Source organism: Phalangium opilio, unplaced genomic scaffold (genome assembly GCF_054372755.1).
Source record: "Phalangium opilio isolate 3A_F unplaced genomic scaffold, DU_Popi_V2 ptg000113l_1, whole genome shotgun sequence".
NCBI classification, from domain to species: domain Eukaryota; kingdom Metazoa; phylum Arthropoda; class Arachnida; order Opiliones; family Phalangiidae; genus Phalangium; species Phalangium opilio.
The window spans coordinates 4,398,668-4,416,563 of record NW_028324209.1 but is presented as its reverse complement, the minus strand read 5'-3'; the positions used below and the strand labels follow the sequence as shown (position 1 = coordinate 4,416,563).

General features: G+C 35.0%; 2 protein-coding genes and 1 long non-coding RNA gene across 7 annotated transcripts in view; 2 read left to right on the top strand and 1 right to left on the bottom strand.

Annotated features, from left to right (window-relative positions):
• The window catches only part of LOC149623455 (uncharacterized), a 49,035-nt gene extending 31,579 nt beyond the window's left edge, over positions 1 to 17,456 (bottom strand). The window contains exon 1 of the long non-coding RNA XR_016374682.1: positions 15,078 to 17,456. This is a non-coding gene — a long non-coding RNA (uncharacterized LOC149623455). The remainder of the gene's footprint in view (positions 1 to 15,077) is intronic.
• On the top strand, positions 134 to 6,558 carry LOC149623457 (clathrin interactor 1-like). 5 transcript variants are annotated; one of them, XM_089852349.1, is made up of 11 exons: positions 134 to 365; positions 677 to 812; positions 915 to 1,119; positions 1,191 to 1,317; positions 2,134 to 2,289; positions 2,366 to 2,597; positions 2,676 to 2,902; positions 2,974 to 3,280; positions 4,007 to 4,075; positions 4,216 to 4,438; positions 4,514 to 6,558. In XM_089852349.1, exons 1-11 carry the CDS (start codon positions 325 to 327, stop codon positions 4,621 to 4,623), a joined length of 1,833 nt encoding a protein of 610 aa, XP_089708475.1. In that variant the 5' UTR covers positions 134 to 324; the 3' UTR covers positions 4,624 to 6,558. The 5 variants fall into 5 exon arrangements, with proteins under 5 accessions (XP_089708475.1, XP_089708477.1, XP_089708473.1 ...); XM_089852351.1 differs by having other exon boundaries at positions 135 to 365; positions 4,219 to 4,438; XM_089852347.1 differs by having other exon boundaries at positions 135 to 365; positions 4,004 to 4,075.
• Positions 7,659 to 16,819, top strand: Eip93F (Ecdysone-induced protein 93F). Its single transcript, XM_089852342.1, has 7 exons — positions 7,659 to 7,808; positions 8,227 to 8,301; positions 8,762 to 8,832; positions 8,897 to 9,198; positions 9,478 to 9,755; positions 10,398 to 10,675; positions 10,749 to 16,819. Exons 1-7 carry the CDS (start codon positions 7,712 to 7,714, stop codon positions 12,438 to 12,440), a joined length of 2,793 nt encoding a protein of 930 aa, XP_089708468.1. The 5' UTR covers positions 7,659 to 7,711; the 3' UTR covers positions 12,441 to 16,819.
• Positions 17,457 to 17,896: the final 440 nt, after the last annotated feature.

Below are 17,896 nucleotides of genomic sequence, written 5' to 3'. Positions count from 1 at the left end.
TGGCCCTACTAACAGTTGAGCTTGTGAAACGTTGGCGTAACGGTGTTATGACACTGTAATAGTTGATCTTACCGATCTTACGATGTAAATCCGGAAATGAGAAATATTTTCAGCCCCCATTCCCTGAAGTGCTGTCCCCCATTTCTCTTTAAGAACTTGTAGTCAGGAATTTTTCCTTTAATTGTTGGGTAGGATAATGACACGAATGCGAAGCTTGTGGTTTTTGCGATAATTAGTCAATGCTTTTGATATTTTAACAGTCTGCCGATAGATTTTTCAGTTTATTTTGTATAGTTTAAAGTTTTGTAAAACCGTCCAGAAGTCATGGCCATGATGTGGAGAATTAGAGAAATTACCGATAAAGTGTAAGTTAAACTTGTGCAAGGCTTAACGACTTTCCATAGGTTTCTTCTAGAAGTTTTTTTCTGATAAGATTAAGATTGTAGTACTTATTGTAGCATACGGAATTTCACCAGCAACAAATTTTTAATTATTTGCTACTAATATTAGTCTGAAATTAATTAAAAAGTGGTTTAATTCTTTTAGTAAAACTTAGGCCTACAATCCCAGACTGTATACCCTACATTAGGTCAAGGCCAATTGCTATGAAAGTTGCTGTTTTTATTTAATGAGGGGTGAATGATGATTATATTTCATTTTATTCGACTCCTAATAGAACCAATGTGGTTATGAATTATACGGAAATGGAGGCAAAGGTTCGAGAAGCCACTAATGATGATTCGTGGGGTCCAACAGGGCAGCTAATGCAAGAAATAGCAAATAGTACTTTCACATATGAATATTTTCCAGAGGTACTTTGATTCTTTAAATTTCTCTCTCCCGCTTTAAGAAAAAAAGGAAAATTTTTATACAATCTTATTTAAGCTATAAAGCGTCTTTATTTTAATGTATAGGTTATGGGCATGTTATGGAAAAGAATGCTACAAGATAGCAGTAAAAATTACCGAAGAACTTACAAAGCCCTATTATTATTGAACTATATGTTGCGAAATGGTTCTGAAAGGGTGGTAACCAATGCTAGAGAACATGTTTTCCATCTTAGGGGCCTAGAGAATTATTCTTTTGTGGATGAAAATGGGAAAGATCAGGGAATCAATGGTAAAGTATTCTAGAATAAAGATGAACCAAAAGTGATTAAAATAGAAACATCTTTGGGTAAAAAATTTCAGTGAGGCAACGTGTAAGGGATTTAATAGACTTTATTCAAGATGATGATAGGCTACGTGAGGAAAGGAAAAAAGCAAAGAAGGCCAAAGACAAATTTATTGGAATGTCTTGCGAAGCCCCTGGATTTAGGTAAGCTTTAGCCTTTTGGGTATTTGAAACTTAAATTTGTTTGGGTAAAAAAAAAAAACATGGTTTAAGGGATTTAAAAAGCTTGGACAGGGTTCGTACACGACCTGGAAAACCTGGAAAAGTCAGGGAAATTGAAAATGGGCCTCAAAGGTCAGGGAAAAGTCAGGGAAATTGAAAATGTGCCTAAAAAGTCAGGGAAAAATATATTGGTGGGAAATTGATAGTCTGGATGACAGTATAAGGGTGACCAAAAAAGTGTTGTCTGAGACTTGAGCAGAACCCCAAATTCGCTTCGCTCGCTCTGGTTATTTATGATTTACTTATGGTTAAATTTAAACGAATTAATTGGCTTATCTTTATAACAATGACAACTCGTGCAAAATGATTCGAGTGAATTTAGATTGGTTTTCATATATTTACGCCTTGTAAGTTATTGCATATGGTCAGGGAAATTTGTGGAATTAGTCAGGGAAAACCTGGAAAAGTCAGGGAATTTCATTCCAAAATTTTGTACGAACCCTGTTGGATAAGCGTGGGCAAAGGGATAAAAATCTTCTCTATTGGAATTTAGACCCCTATTTTGCATCTGTCCCCACTTCCTCCTATTTTGTAAAGTTATCCACCACTTTGAGGAGGAAGAGCAGTGTTATTAAGGGAAATTTGTGCTTTTTTTTAACATATTCATTTGTTTGATTTATCGCTGCATTTATAAATCATCTTGGCTTATGGTTTGGTTTTGGTGTTGGTGTTGGTGGTGAGTGCTTTGCGAACCCTCCAGAATAGACTTGGGTTTCTAAGAATGTTTTTTACACCCAGATACAGTGACAGATTTGACTTAGAACCTCGTAAATCCAAAAGTGAATATCAAGATTCTTTCGCAAGCACTACTGCAAATTCCACAGTTAGTCGAATAGCCAAATTAGGAGGGTTTGGTGGTAGAAGACGAAGCTTCGAGGATGATGCTGATTATGGGTAAAATAACTAGAGCTTAGCTCCCTCAAAAATAAAATAAAATATAGACTAAATTTCTCTTTTTATTTGTTCAAAGTTACGAGGATGAAGCTAGTAACCGTAAAGAGTCATATTCTGAATATAGAGATGATGCCAAAGAAGCTGATAAAAACTCAACAAACAATAATATAAATAACAATAACAATGGTTTCCTTAGTAATAGCAGTAATGGTAGTGCTCTTAATGTCAAATCATCCCCTCCAAAATCACCGCGAAAAATTGATATGGGCGCTGCGGCTAGTTTTGGTCATGATTCCCCTAAAAGCGGGGTAAATTCAATTGTTCTTGCCACTTGGTTCCTTTAAAAGTGGTGTAGAATAATGTAACCCCTCTTTATAAATTCTTAGGATTCTGGTAGTAATTCAACGTCAAACACACCATCACATTCTCAGATACAACCCCAAAAGCGGAATAATAGTTTTGACCTTTTGGATTTGGACTTATCCTCCACAAATCAACCCGTAATTCAAAATAAACCAGCAGCTCCCGCAGCATCAACTGCTAATGGAGAATTTGCGGATTTTTCATCATTTGGGAATGCTCCTGTATCAAATAATAACAGCTCAAATACGATGTATAACAACTTATATATTATAAGGTTAAAATCATCGGAATGTGTAATCTATTTTCACTTTTTACTTGCAGAACTGATGATTTTGCTGATTTTTCTTCAGCTTTTTCAAGCCAGGGATCAACGGCGGCGGCGCCTCAACCATCCAATTTGAATCCATCAGCTTCTTTGACTGGTTTGAGTGCAATTCCTCCTGGTTATAACCCCGCGTCTGTTCTTAGTCCAGGGTCTGGCTTTGTAACTTCAACTGTTAATCCACACATGGGCAATTTTGCTATGAATCCCATGATGGGTGTTCAGCAGCATCAGGCAATGATGCAGAATTTCCATATGATGAATCAGTATCCTAATAACGCGGCCATGGTTAATCCTATGCTCACTGTATGTAGATTATAAGATGATTGTAGCAGGGAGCCCAGTGGTCCTGTAATTCCTATAAAATCCTATATTCTTAAACCCGCCCCGTCATTTATGAACCCGCCCCGTCATTTATGAACCCGCCCCGTCATTTATGAACCCGCCCCGTCATTTATGAACCCGCCCCGTGATATTTGAACCCGCCCCGTGATATTTGAACCCGCCCCGTGATATTTGAACCCGCCCCGTCATTTATGAACCCGCCCCCTGATATTTGAACCCGCCCCTTGGTTTATGAACCCGCCCCGTGATATTTCAACCCGCCCCGTCATTTATGAACCCGCCCCTTGGTTTATGAACCCGCCCCTTGGTTTATGAACCCGCCCCTTGGTTTATGAACCCGCCCCTTGGTTTATGAACCCGCCCCGTGATATTTGAACCCGCCCCGTGATATTTGAACCCGCCCCGTGATATTTGAACCCGCCCCGTCATTTATGAACCCGCCCCGTCATTTATGAACCCGCCCCGTCATTTATGAACCCGCCCCGTCATTTATGAACCCGCCCCGTCATTTATGAACCCGCCCCGTCATTTATGAACCCGCCCCGTCATTTATGAACCCGCCCCGTCATTTATGAACCCGCCCCGTGAAAATATGGCTATTTTTGCTCTAAGCAATTTAAATTTTTGTCTGGGCTCCCTGTTGTCGACTTTTGTTAATATTTGGATCTGGCTTCATTTTGACAGCAGTCTTCCTTTCCAAATATGGGAATCCCAACAAGCAGTGGTATGGGAACTTCGGGAAATATTAGCTCTATGGTAATACATTTTTTAAATAAAAAGAATCTAGGTTTATGTGTATATAATATTTTGTTATTTATTGAGTGGTTTAAAAATGTTAAACAGTTCGAGTTTTCAATAGCTAACTCGAATTTGTTTTTATTAAACTTTCCGACCAGAAGTCCCCGAACACTTGGAGTAAAGACTTTGGACGAGTTAATATCAGCCTGGACAATTTGAGCCCGACCAATAAATACGAGAAACCTATAGCACCTTCCATGAATCAACTAGCGACTACGGGGGTTCCTGTAGGAGTTCCTAACTTGACGTCGAATCTCCAACAGCTTTCCTTAACGCAGCAGTCACAAAATAGAATGGGTATGCCAGGCGCTCCACCTGGTGGTAAGTTTTAGCAACTTAAATTATAATATTCAGAAGAGAAAAAGAGGGGGGATTAAATATTTGTTGGGCTTATAGTTATGCCTGGAATGATGCCTGTGGTGGCACAGGGCATCGTGGCTTCTCCTCCGGGAACTACCCAACAACCATCTGTGTTTGGCACTGGCCAAGGACAATTTGGTTTCTAAATTAGACATTTAAAATAAAACATTTTCGAAAATAATTAAACAGTGAATTTAAAAAGATTTACGGAAAAATCAAATTGGGGTCTTTAACTCTTAATGGATTATTAAAAAAGTAAAAAAAAACCAAGAAGAGGAGAGAAATTAAAACTCAAATCATCCCCTATGGAATATTGACGGAAGGGCTTGAGGAGTTTTCAATTTCATCTTGTTTCTTTAACTTAATTTGCTTATTTTTGCAAAAATTACAAATTATTTGAGAAAGAAATTATTTTGCTTTTTATTTACAAAGAAATTAATTAATTATTTCTTTCATATCTAGTGTAATTCCTTTTTTTTTTTTTTAGTTACGTTATTTTATTTTCAATCTTACGGTCAAAGAACAAATTACGTAGTTTGTAGCGAAAAGAAAAGACTTAGGTTTATTATTTTTTAAATTTATAAAAATGCCTGGGAACTTGAAGAAATTTATCATTAGCTAATTTACATTTATAATTAATTTAAATGGTTAGTAAATATATTTCCCCATTAATTTGTTTAGGCTTAGCTCGGAGGCGTTAAAATGCAAAAATTATACAAGTTAGGTTAGTGAAAGGGACTCAGACTGGCAAAGGAGTAAAATTAAATAATTAAATTTGAGTTAGCTATGCTCGAGTGCCTCTATCGAAGCCTAGTACGAATGTAAGCTTAATTAATCTAGATTCAAATTGAGTTAATTTTATCATTTAAAATAATAAGAGCTTAGGGTTATCATAAATTTTGTACTTATAATAATATAAAACACTAAATGATAAGATTTTAAATTAATTAATTAACTTAGTAGAGTAAATAAAAATTAACAGTTAGTTTTGTTAATTATCAACCACTAGTTTAGTTTAAAAAAAAAGGTTCTGCTTTATCTGTATTATTTTTCTGTCAAAAAAAAAAGCTAATTTAAATTTTTTTTTAAATGTGAAACATTCCAAAAATTAATTCGGTTGGTTTTTTGACATTAAATTTTAAAAGTTGGGTTACATTTCTTGGGCTTCTTAAAATGCGGACTCCCACCCCCCCCCATCCCCCTTGTTTTGCATTTGGTATCACGTCTACACTTAATACAATCAAATGTGGATGAGAGGGAAAGTATGACAATGGCCATAGAGCCTGTGTTAAAAAACGCGGACATCAAAGTTTCGCAAATAACTATTTTAGTTTGGACTTGCAAACTAGCAACTGAAAGTAGTTCAGACATTTATGCTCCTTGGTTTAACCATAGCCCACTCTATCACGCGAATCACGACGCAAGCTGCTCGCGCTATAGCTAAATTACCGAGATTACACAATAGCAGACGACGGTAATCGCGAATTAACACGACCTATTTTAAGGGAGTGAACAGTCCCAGTATAGCTACGCCAATAAAACGGTCAACTACGGCGAAACTCTGATGACTCGCGACTTTTGGCCATTTTCATACTTTTCCTCTCATCCACTTTTGATACAATGCAATACATTTAAAAAAACAAAAGAAGGTAAACCAAAAAAACGTTTTGAATGTCGTGTAAGAGGTTTTTTGAAAAAGGAACATTATAGAGAATAGATAATTATTAATTATGTAAAAATAAAATTTGAAGGCGCGATAATGTACCAAGTTTTTTATTACTATATGAATACAACAAAACATTTTTAATTATTTCAGATATTTACGCCAAGTATTCTAAAGAAAATAATATTATATATTATATATTTTAGTTTTTTTATTTTAACACATTTTACAGCCTAAGAGTTGACCATTTATTATTTTAATCAATTTATTAATTAATACAGGCATGTAGATAAAAAAAAAACGTTTGTTGTTCAAATACGTGATACAAATATTAACAAGTTCTATAATTATATATTGATGGATGGATGGATTTTGGGGATAAAAAACAAACGAAATAAATAAGTTCTTTGTATATATATATTTATTTAAGTTATTGTGTTTGCGTTATTAGTTGCTCTTTAACTTTGGCTTCAGCTTCTTGTTGCATTTTCTCTAGTTTTTCTAGAGTTACTGATTTTAGCGGCAAGAGTTTAGGTTTGCATAGTACAAATGTTGGAGATGTATTTTGGAAAAGAAGGCCTTTCGTCGGAATTACTTCCTTAATTAACTGTTGATTTGAAGACATTTCCACGAAAACTGATTCTTGCAGGGAAGGACACTTTACAGGTAACAGGTACAAGGTATATTTTTGCTAAGCCTTGGACTTGAAACTGAAAATTAACTTATTTTATTATTGAGTTAATATTATTTCTTTGAGATTGTTTCTCCACGGAATATCGTGTATAGTTTTAAATAATTTCCTTTAAGTACACTAAATATTACAATTATAGCTTTATTGAAAGTAATTATATGATTCTATCGATTTTGCTAAAAGGTAAATGGCGTCTGCTTTCAATGAAAGCTTCCTCTATACATAGTTTACAGGCGTAGAGGATTCCTACCATTAACACCAGGAGACCAAGCGACTTAGAGTGTAAAATCGTCTGCTATTTTACACTCTAAATTGCCAGGTCTCCATGTGCAATTGGTATGAATTCTCCACGCCTGTAAACTATGTATTAGCGCGCTATAGGGGCCTGTTCAAAGCTGGAAAGAAGTCTCAGAAAATCGTCTCCTATATTTTTAAAAATATAGGAGGCAGTGTTCAGAACCTCAGATCTTCAATCTTCATATGTCATGTAAATTTTCAAAAAAATTTAAAATATGATTATGATAGGCTAGGCTTACTTGGATTTAATTTTACCAGAATATAGTACACTAATTCAGATTCAATTGTTAATTTTTAAAATTTCCCATTGAATTTTCATTTCGTAATTTTAAATTTAAAACCACGTAACTTGTAACATCTTGATTTTAACATTGCAATACGAAGTTACTAGGTTTTTGATCTCAGTGTGAAATTTTTTTCCCCTGTGGGGGAAGAGTAGACTTTGGGTTTTTTCCTTGGCCCTGTCGGCTGAAATGTAAAACCACGTATCTTGTAGTGTTTAATCGCTCTCGAGTTACGCGGTTTTTGTTTCAGTCGTTGCGTCCTTCAGGAAGATTGTGCAATAATTTTTGTAGGAAGAAATATGGCGGCGGAGTGTTCATTAGTCCGATGTTCCCAAGAAAAACGATTTTTTAGAAAAGAATTACAAAGATGGAGCAGAAACATATTATTAGTCGTAGGTAAGTGAAAATAAGCGCCTTATTTTAATTATTCCATAGTTTTGGTTGTATTTTCTTAGGCATAGAAGCCAGGGTTTAAGTTTCTCGGAAAGTTAGGACTACCTGTTATCAGAATTTTTATTTCAAAGGATCCATTGGATTAAAAAGCCGAGTTTTTTGTGGGAGGGGGGAATGGAAGGAGGAGGTTGTGGGTCGTTTTGGGAAAAAATCTACATATACATTGCTAATTTAGCACGTAGGCTAGACCGAAATTTTGAAAGATATGACTTGGTTTCCCTCTTGTTAAGATTTGAATAACAAGCATGTCTACTTTTTATTTATTTTTTTTTGACATTTCTGTTTTTTTTAATTGCAATGGTTTTATGCAAATTTAAGCTTGGGTTTATTTATCTTGAATAATGTGTGCGCGTTATTAAAGGATTCGAACGAATAGCTGAAGAATTAATGGGCAATCAAAGGTGGAAAAATTTCTCATTTCCATTTGACGATACAGGTAATTGTAAATTTTACCAAAGCTATCCTATAGGCATGCTTTTATTTAAAAAACCCTTTATTCTACCTCTTACTTGATTTTGAGGCAGCAGGATATATATCCATTTTGGTCTAGCTAAAGCAGGATCAAAACACATTTTGAAATGCAAAAATTAAACAAACTTATTGTAATATTGAGTTAAAATTGTCTTTACTAGCTACAGAATTGCATTCTGCCTCGAATTATCAAAAAATATTCCCCACATTTTCATTTTATTCAATAGAAAACAAACAAAATTAACTTTGTCCAAATACTATTGTTAGTACAATGTTGCATAGATCTGAACACAGACTACACAGTCCATACTATTATCTACGTAGCCATTTTAGCGGAATAATTTTCTAGTTGCCCCAGTTACTAAAGAAATCCCATCCCAATTACTTATACTCGATGTAATCTTGAACCCCTAATATATTTATAGACTTGGAGCCAACAGATTGGGTGCAAGACAATGTTTGTTATTTTTGCCAATCAAAGAAATCACCGCCTTTTGTAAGTGACAGGTGATAGTAAATTTTTTCCATGTCTTTTAATTGACAACCTCGTTCCAATGTAGGACCCTGCCAGTGGTATTATTCCTATTAGTAATGAATATTGTTCATTGCATAACGAAAACGGAGGGGAAGATTCTTTGGAACAAACGACACTGGCTGGTTCTAGTGATCCCTCAAAAGACCAACCTTTAGATTTGAGTGTACATTCTACCAGAAAATCAGATCAACAACCACCGAATTTTAAATCAACATTTAACGGTAACCATAATGGTGGTGGGCCTAGTGACGACGGGGAGGGCTCTGATTCTGGTATTTCGGGCTCTAATAATTTTATCAAGGTACCGCATGTGCCCGTCAAATCTGGGTAAGAACCTCTCTTCTTACTAACCCATACTATCCAAATATCTGTCTATTGTACAAAATCCTTAGTATCTGTCAAATTCCGGCCTGGTTTGTTAATATTTGGTGATGAAAGTCTCCCCCGTTACTTGTTAAGGGACAATAGATTTGACAGTGATGACCTCGTGATGACATTAATCCATCCGCGTGTCTAATGTTCCTTAAAATCTAACCATCTTATTTTAAATAGTTGTTTTAAAGATTGTCGGTCTTTTCTCTTTTACTTCTATTTCCCTATCATCAGTTCTAAACGAAGATTTGATCCCAATGGTAAAAAATCCTATACGGAAGACGAGCTTAAGGCTGCTCTACGAGATATTCAAAGTGGTAAATTGGGGACCAGAAGAGCCGCTGTCATTTATGGTATTCCTCGATCAACATTGAGGAATAAAGTTTATAAAATGGCTTTGGATAAAAAGGAACAGCTTCAGAGGCATCAACACCCCAAATTAAAGAAAAATTCTGACGAAATGGCTGTTGAAACAGCACCCATTCCTGTTGTCAAAGACAAAGAAGAAGATTGTAAGTTTCGCCAGAGTCTAATATTCTTCTCCCCTCCTCAATTTGATGAAACAAAAGAAATTGTAAAAGTTAGAAAATTTTAAGCATGGGCGAATACCAGTTTTTGACTGTCGAGACGAATATCGAATAGTGAAAAATTTTCTTATCGAATACCGAGACGAATAGTTGTTTGGGAACCGAATATCGAATAATTAGGCTTAACTTAAAATTGCCCTTATCGAATAGTTATCGAATAGTCAGAAATAGAAGGATTAATTAAAATCAATTTAAATTATATTTAGAATTTAGATGCGCTATAGAGTAGTAGCACTTCAGGCCTATTTTCCCATAGAAACTTATACATTAAAAAGTGTAACTGCCATTACTTTTTTAAAACATTTTTAGGGTTAATATTTTTGTTTTCTCGAATAGTTAATCGAATATTTAACGAATAGTTTATCGAATATTTAACGAATAGTTACTCGAATATTTAACGAATAGTAGGCCCGAATAGTAAAATTCACTATTCGATATTCGTTCGAATACCCGAAATGGGGCTTATCGAATATCGAGACGGTTATTCGTCTCGATATTCGATCGAGTTATTCGTGTTACTCGAGTATTCGCCCATGCTTAGAAAATTTCCACCTTATAAACTTACAGGTAAAGGTATCTCCGCGAGTGAATCTTTGCGTCGCTTGTTGAAACAAACCATTACGTCAAAGCAGCGGAAAGAAATAACAGGGACCAAGTCTAGTGTACTAGAAAATAACATTCCTAATTCGTTAGGGGGGGAGGAGGAGGAAGAAGAGGCGAACGAGAGTGGTGATACAGTAACGCCTTGGTCCCAATTAAAAGGGGATAGTAACAACACCACAGATGCCTTGAACTCGTCATTAACGATTGATTATAACCAGTCCATATCTCCGTTATTAACGCAGGTAAATTCACGCTGTACAATTTTCAAAGATGGAAGGAGCTTTCGAAACGGATTTTGTCTTTTGGGTTTTTTAGGTGTTGGCCAATATTCAGCACTTGGCGTTGGCCAATGGGGCTGCTGATGTCAACGACCTTCGCGATTTGGTGGCGAAAGAGGTTCGCGATACGTGCAGTTCGTTTCCCTTGCTGCCAGAATTAATTCGCAGGCTTGCCGAAGAACGATTTGAACTGGAAAGAGGCAAGATGATAAAGCAAAGGCTGGAAAATGATTTTATGGACAACAATCCGATAGACGATTTATTAGAAAATAGAAACGAAATTTCAAATAACATCTGTTCCTCCGGATCCTCGGCGCTGTCCAATGTGATACTAAAGATTCCGTCCTATATACCGACTAAAGTCTGCTCCGTTGGTTCCGCGGCCAAAGTTAATGATTCTGTCTCGACCACGACAACGTCAACCAAAACTAACGCGACGCTACCTCCCCATCACTCAACCAGGCCCTCCACGGCATCCGCAGAATGTGCCACGCTTACTTCTAGTCAAAATAGCTCAGGGAACAACAAAGGTATTACCGTGTCTTTAAAAGAACTGATTGCCAGGAGTATTAACCAAAGATTGGGGAATTCCATCAACTCTGTGGAAACTGGAGCCCCGTTAACCGAAATTCCTAGCCAAGGAGAAAAAGCCACTTCTGATAAATGCTTATCGAGTGTGACAAATTCCGTTATTAATGAAGAAGGCGCGGAATTTCCGACAGAAGATGGTGATGCATTAACGAAGAAACATGTTGAAACAATCGCGGATTCTTCATCACCTTCGTCCATGGCGCCAACCACCGCTTCTTTGTCCGACTGCGGCTCAAATCAACAGCATCATAAGTCCGAGAAGAGACGCCGACCTAAAAGGGGGCGCTACAGGAATTACGATACGGATAATCTAGCGCAAGCCGTCAGAGCCGTGCAAAAGGGAGAAATGTCAGTTCATAGAGCCGGAACCTACTTCGGTGTCCCTCATTCGACGCTGGAGTATAAAGTCAAAGAACGACACTTATTACGACCAAAGAAACGAAAAAATTCCGCTTCGAAAAGCTTTAAAAACAATCATCAACGCGGTGCCGTCTATCAAAAACCCTATTATCTCAGAGCCAGTGGTAAATCGGGCTTGATGACGGAACGCGACGGTCCTTCTCTTAGTGGCCTTTCACCCAATGGCCTTTCTTCTTCTCAAGCCGAAGATGATGAACTAGAGGATGACGAAAATCGGGAAAAAGATCATTTCAATATGGAAGCGATCGTCAATGGATCTTCCCGAAACTCGGCTAGCCAGTTGAATCTGTATAACAACACCGGAGCCTCAAGTATATTGCCAAATCCATTGACTCTTTGGCAGAACATGCCATTTTTCCCCGTCGATTTGGGGTTAGCGCAAGTAGCCACCAACGGTTTCTTCGCTTCGCAGATGATGAAGAAACTTCAAGAGAATGTTCGATTGCAGGAAGAAAATGCCCTGAAAAAAAATAATAATTTGACAACCAACAGTTACAACTTTAGTGAGAGTGAGAAACGACGAATTCCCGAAACATCCTTAGGCCTGGGCCTGGGAAGCAACGTGGGTATATTGGAAACTCTCATTAAATCGACCCTGGAAAAATCAATTCCCAAGTTGAAGGAAAGTGCCGGAGTGAACAACGTTAATTTGGAATTACCCACTTTAACCAATACGCCTTTAACAACCTGCAAGGAAAGTCTGAGGAAAAAAGTTTGACTTTTTTAATTTAATTTAAGTTTTACCCCTCAATCCCCCCCCCCTCCTAAATATTACTTTTTTAATTTTAAAACGCTGTTAAAATTAAAAAAAAAAAGAAAAAAAAAAACATTCCCATTATAGTTATAATGTTATATTCATTTTTTGAAGCTTTTTTGTTGAAGATTTATTAATATAGATGAGATATTATTAGTTATAATTAAGTATACTATAAATTTTTAGTCAAGGGAGTAAAAACTAGTCAGTTTTTAGGAAAAGATATTTTCAAAAGTAAGTTATCAAATCACCCTTTTTGGTAAATAGTAAATAAAATAACATTTTACCCCCCCTCCCCCCCCAATCGCCTCTAAAGATAACAATGATGGTACACTTATTTGTGATAGTTTTTTAGATTATTTTTGCACACGCGAAACAAACAAACACTCGGAGAAAGTTAGTAAGTTACACATTCCCTTTTTACAAATTTAAGAAACGGCAGTCAAGGTGGGTGGGTTCTATTTCTGAATAGATTTAAATTAAATAGATGGAATGATAACGCATCCTAAAGTTCTTAAGCTACAAAATTCTCTTCAGATAGTCTTTAAGATACCGAATCAAATTTATTTACAACGCAATTTCATTTTTTTTTTATTACGTTAATAACACAAGATGTCGATCTTGGCTATGCTAAAGGCTTCATCCTTGTTATGTTGCACCCTCCTCCATTTATATTCATCTGGCCAATTAGACTTTTATTTAGGGGTGTGCGGGTACCCGATACCCCAAAAATTACCCGTGTCAAACTGAAACAGGTTGTCGGGTTATAGAGTAATGTCAGTTCTACTAGGCAAACGTCATACCATAGAGTAGTGTCGGTAGAGAGGGGAGTAGACGGTGTATCCCTCCCTCTAGGCGCGCCTTTGTAAGAGGGGATATCGTACGCGCCTGGTAGGGGGGATGACACTTAGCTAAGAGATAGAAGGGTATGACGTTTGCATACGTAGAACTGACATTATTCTATCTCTTAGTGTCATCCCCCTACCAGGCGCGTACAGTATCCCCTCTTACAAAAGCGCGCCTAGAGGGAGGGATAAACAGTCTACTCCCCCCCTCTACCGACACTACTCTATTAGCGGGTTAAAAAAAATGTTTAGAAAGACTCCGAATTTTTAAGAATGACGAAGACGTGACGTGAAATACTGTTTCACGGTGAAATTTAGTTCACATAAGGTATGCGTTCTGTGGTAGTTACTTTCTTTCTGAGACAGACTAGAATCACCATGAAGCGCGAGACGCCGATGTCATCCCATTGCCAGTATTCTGTGTTATAATAAGACTAAGCCTAATTACCCAAATACCCGACAAAAATTCGGGACCGGGTACCCGCCCCGATACCCGAAAAAAATATTTTTGATTACCCAGGTAGAAATTTAAAAATCACTACCCGTACCAGCACACCTCAACTTTTATTTCTTGAAGATTCCGCAAGTTGATTTACATTTCCTTTTTATTCTAATCTATTTTGAAACTAAACTTAAATGGCTTATGATATGAACACTTCCAGTAACGTTACAGAGGCGAAAAATAGATTTTTGGTGCGAAAATATGGGGGGTAAAATTTATTATACACTGGCTTTATAAGTGTTAATATTTGCTAAACTAGTCTTAAAAAAAGTGAATTTGTGATCATTTCAAAATTATAGTTAAAAAGTAACTTTGAGCTTCGTATTATTCCCTCTCTTTCTCTCTCTCTCTCTCACCCTAACTTTCTCTGGCGAAATGAAACAAAATTCTACTAATATAGGAGAAATGGCCTTTTTCTATCGTAAAGAGTATTTGAATAGAAAATCAGTGACGTAACTTACGAAGAAACTAAAATACTAAAACTAAAAATCATATTTTCATATTTAGATATTTAGAAGTCGTCATTTTTTAATATAAGGTAAACGTAAATAAATTTTAAAAACCAGGACAAAAAAAATGATTATTATTTAAAGCCATCTTAATACGATATTATATATTATATAACTGAATATAAATAAATTCTATCTAGCTCTTAGCTTATAGGTAGAGCCAAATGACAACAAAATATCTTACGGAAATTTTCTCGAAAGAAATAATTTTTTATACGCATTTACTTCGAGATATTTTCTTCTAGGAAAGAGTTCAAAAAAAAATACCAAATCCTATTAAATTAATTAAAAAAAAAAATCCAAGTTTTAACTTCGTAGTTTAAATAATTCGGTACAGTAAATTCTAGTTTTATACTGAGATCATTAAATCGTACATAAATTTCGTTTTGATTTAGTTTTCTAATCAAAATGTGATTCTACAGACCCCAATGTTGGCTGGTTTAACGTAACTGCAAGAAGTTATATCAGTATCTCAGAGAGAAGGTATAAGATGCCTTTGTATTCGCGCGCCCTAGTCCCAGTCCCCCTTTCAAAATACAAGGGGGGACGTAAAAGGAGGCGCCGGGCTATTTCGCGTCTCCTCAGTCGGAAAATATGACTGTAATTTTCGTCACTCGCGTCGTCGCTCTGACGTGAATTTTCAAGAACCAATCAGATGCTGGTTGTAATTTAGAGACGGGGATTGACTCCGGACCTACTATACGTTTGGACTGGAGATAAAGCTGGAAATCTGGCGAATTTATACCTTCTCTCTGAGATACTAGATATAACTTCTTGGTAACTGTTGAGTCTTAAATTAAAGCTTGGAAATTGAAGTTAGTTTCTTCTTCTTCTTAATCTTCATTAGTTACGCTTTAATTAAAGGCCCTTTCACACTATACTTGTTGCACATAAACCACTCAATCACAACACACACTACGAAATCACTCAAAAGTGTGCAATTTTTAAATTAAAATTGAGCAGCAACTGTCTGTTGTTAAAATAATATCATATGTGAGAGGGCCTTTATAATTATAAATTTTAATTAATACCAAGAAGTTATATCAGTATCTCAGAGAGAAGGTATAAGATGCCTTTGTATTCGCGCGCCATAGTCCCAGTCCCCCTTTCAAAATACAAGGGGGGACGTAAAAGGAGGCGCCGGGCTATTTCGCTGCCTCTCCTCAGAGGGGAAGATACGACTGTAATTTTCGTCACTCGCGTCGTCGCGCTGACGTGGGTTTTCAAGAACCAATGAGATGCTGGTTGTAATTTAGAGACGGGGATTGACTCCGGACCTACTATACGTTTGGACTGGAGATAAAGCTGGAAATCTGGCGAATTTATACCTTCTCTCTGAGATACTAGATATAACTTCTTGTTAATACATAAAGTCAAAAGAGAAGTCACTTTACAGTCTCTACACTTTCTACCGTGTCTAAATTTTTGTAAAAAAAAAAAAAAACAAACGACTTTAGTGAAAAGAAAAAAGTATTCAAACCAAAATTAGTTATTCTTAATGATGAAAAATGGGTAATTAGTGAAATTAAACATTCGGGCTTAGCTTTTTTCAAAAAAATAAACAACCAAAAAATAAATTATTAGAAGCCGCTGAAATTGAACAAATGATATAAAGGTTTGTTTTTTGGGCTGAAAGATTTTTTGCCTAAACAAAATAAATTAAAATGAACCTTAAACAGAGATGTCTAAATATATTATATATATATATATCTATAATTCTATATTATACAAAAACAAAATATATGTATAAAAAATTAAAAAATACCCCCTCCCCCGCAAAAAAATACGAATTTACCGTGAAAACAAAAACACAATGATGAAAAATGGTAAAAAGAAACTTATATATATATAAAAATAAAAAATTTGGTTAGTTTTTAAGTACAGGGAAGTTAAATTAATTATTATATGAAAAAAAAAGGAAATTAACCAAAAAACGGAAGAAATTAAATTAAATAGTAAATTTTCATGTTTGTATGTCATTTAAAAGATAATGGGTAAACACAGAACTATATATATATAACCTTTTAAACAGTTTTATACATAAGGATAAAAACAAATGATACTATTATACTCTCATAAGCGTATTTGAGATAAAAACTTGATAAAGAAACAAAAAAATACCTATATTAAAACCATATTACGAATGTGTATTTACTATTTAGGGAAAAACATGAAAAAAAAAAAACAAATTAACCAAGAAATATGGGGAAGATAAAAAAATAAATTAATTTTTAATATAGTTATATTTTCTGGATAAATACGTGTCACCATATGTCTTAACTGTATTTGTATGAGAAAACAAAAAATACCCAGAAAAATTACCAAAAAAAAAAAAACCAAACAAAACTGCTTGTTAAAGTTTTTACGACTTTGAAGTCTTAAATGTGCCAGTATTGTAAAAGCTGAAAACAAAACAAAAATCTTATCTCTAAGGAGATAAATATTTTAAGAATTTTTGTAGGTTAATGAAAAGGCAAAAAAGGAAAACAAAGCTTACACCGGTGTACACTAGAAAAAAAAAAAAAAAACCTTTATTGTGTTGTATATAAGTGGTTTTTAAAAAATGAGCTCTAAGATATATATTTTTTTGTTAATTTTCTTAAGTCAGTTTATCTCTAGACTAATTCCACAGCTGTTTACTAAATAGTGTGCTTTTTTTAATTAATTTTCATTCCAAAAAAAAAAAAAAAATTAACGCACATTTAGGCATAAAAGAAAAAAAAAATACAGTTATATCGAGCTTTGTCAATAAAGCTTTTATATTTGGTAGGGTTTAATGAAATCTTTCGTAGATATTTTTATCCAAAAGAAAGTATTATCAATACTTCATTATTTTACAGTGTTTAAATTTCTCTAAAGGGGGCAATTTTTATCCCAAGTTTCTGGTAGAGATCGCTAGCGTAATTACTGAAATTTTAGGTAATTTCGACAGCGTCCTCCCCGTAGTTGTTGTAAAAGTAGCCCCGGGCGCTTGGAGCGTTTTAACACTTTATTTTGTTACTTGTTAAAGCACCTGTGATTTATCGAAATAGTTCATTCCAAATATTGTTTTATTTTCCACCAATGGTAAATTTTCTTTAGTCAATGCACCCTTTTTCATTCCAATGTCAAAAAGAAAAGCAAATTTAGACCAATTTTTAACGACGATACAAAAGTCTTACGTGCAATTAATTATTTCCATTTATATAAATAATTTTAAAAATTGTTTTTTTATATTAAAATTAAAATTAACATTTTCTTCTGTCACTCTAGTGGTATTATATTGTAAAGCTTTTACGGTAACGCTCAGTCTATACGCAGCAAATTATTTAAAATTATTTTCTTTCCTTTAAATACCATATCATAAATTAACAAAAGAAGAAAAAATTGTTAGGCGTTATAAATCTATTAATTAAGCAATGTTAAAAGAAAAATGTGTGATATATAACAAAAAAAGAAAAAAAAACCCAAATTTTAAAACCGTTCCCGTCACTTTTCTCTTTTTCATCCCATGCAAATTATATTTAATATTCAAAGTCCCTATTTTGCTTTAATTTAGTAGATTTATTACGCTTAAATTAAGTT

Bases quoted from the DNA above. Each gene is read 5' to 3' on its own strand.
- LOC149623457 (XM_089852347.1), top strand. From the start codon at position 325: ATGGCCATGATGTGGAGAATTAGAGAAATTACCGATAAAGT. The intron at 1,318-2,133 runs GTAAGCTTTAGC...TTTTACACCCAG, and splicing joins TGCGAAGCCCCTGGATTTAG to ATACAGTGACAGATTTGACT. The intron at 3,281-4,003 runs GTATGTAGATTA...TCATTTTGACAG, and splicing joins TGGTTAATCCTATGCTCACT to CAGTCTTCCTTTCCAAATAT.
- Eip93F (XM_089852342.1), top strand. From the start codon at position 7,712: ATGGCGGCGGAGTGTTCATTAGTCCGATGTTCCCAAGAAAAACGATTT. The intron at 8,302-8,761 runs GTAATTGTAAAT...ATATATTTATAG, and splicing joins ATTTCCATTTGACGATACAG to ACTTGGAGCCAACAGATTGG. The intron at 8,833-8,896 runs GTAAGTGACAGG...GTTCCAATGTAG, and splicing joins CAAAGAAATCACCGCCTTTT to GACCCTGCCAGTGGTATTAT.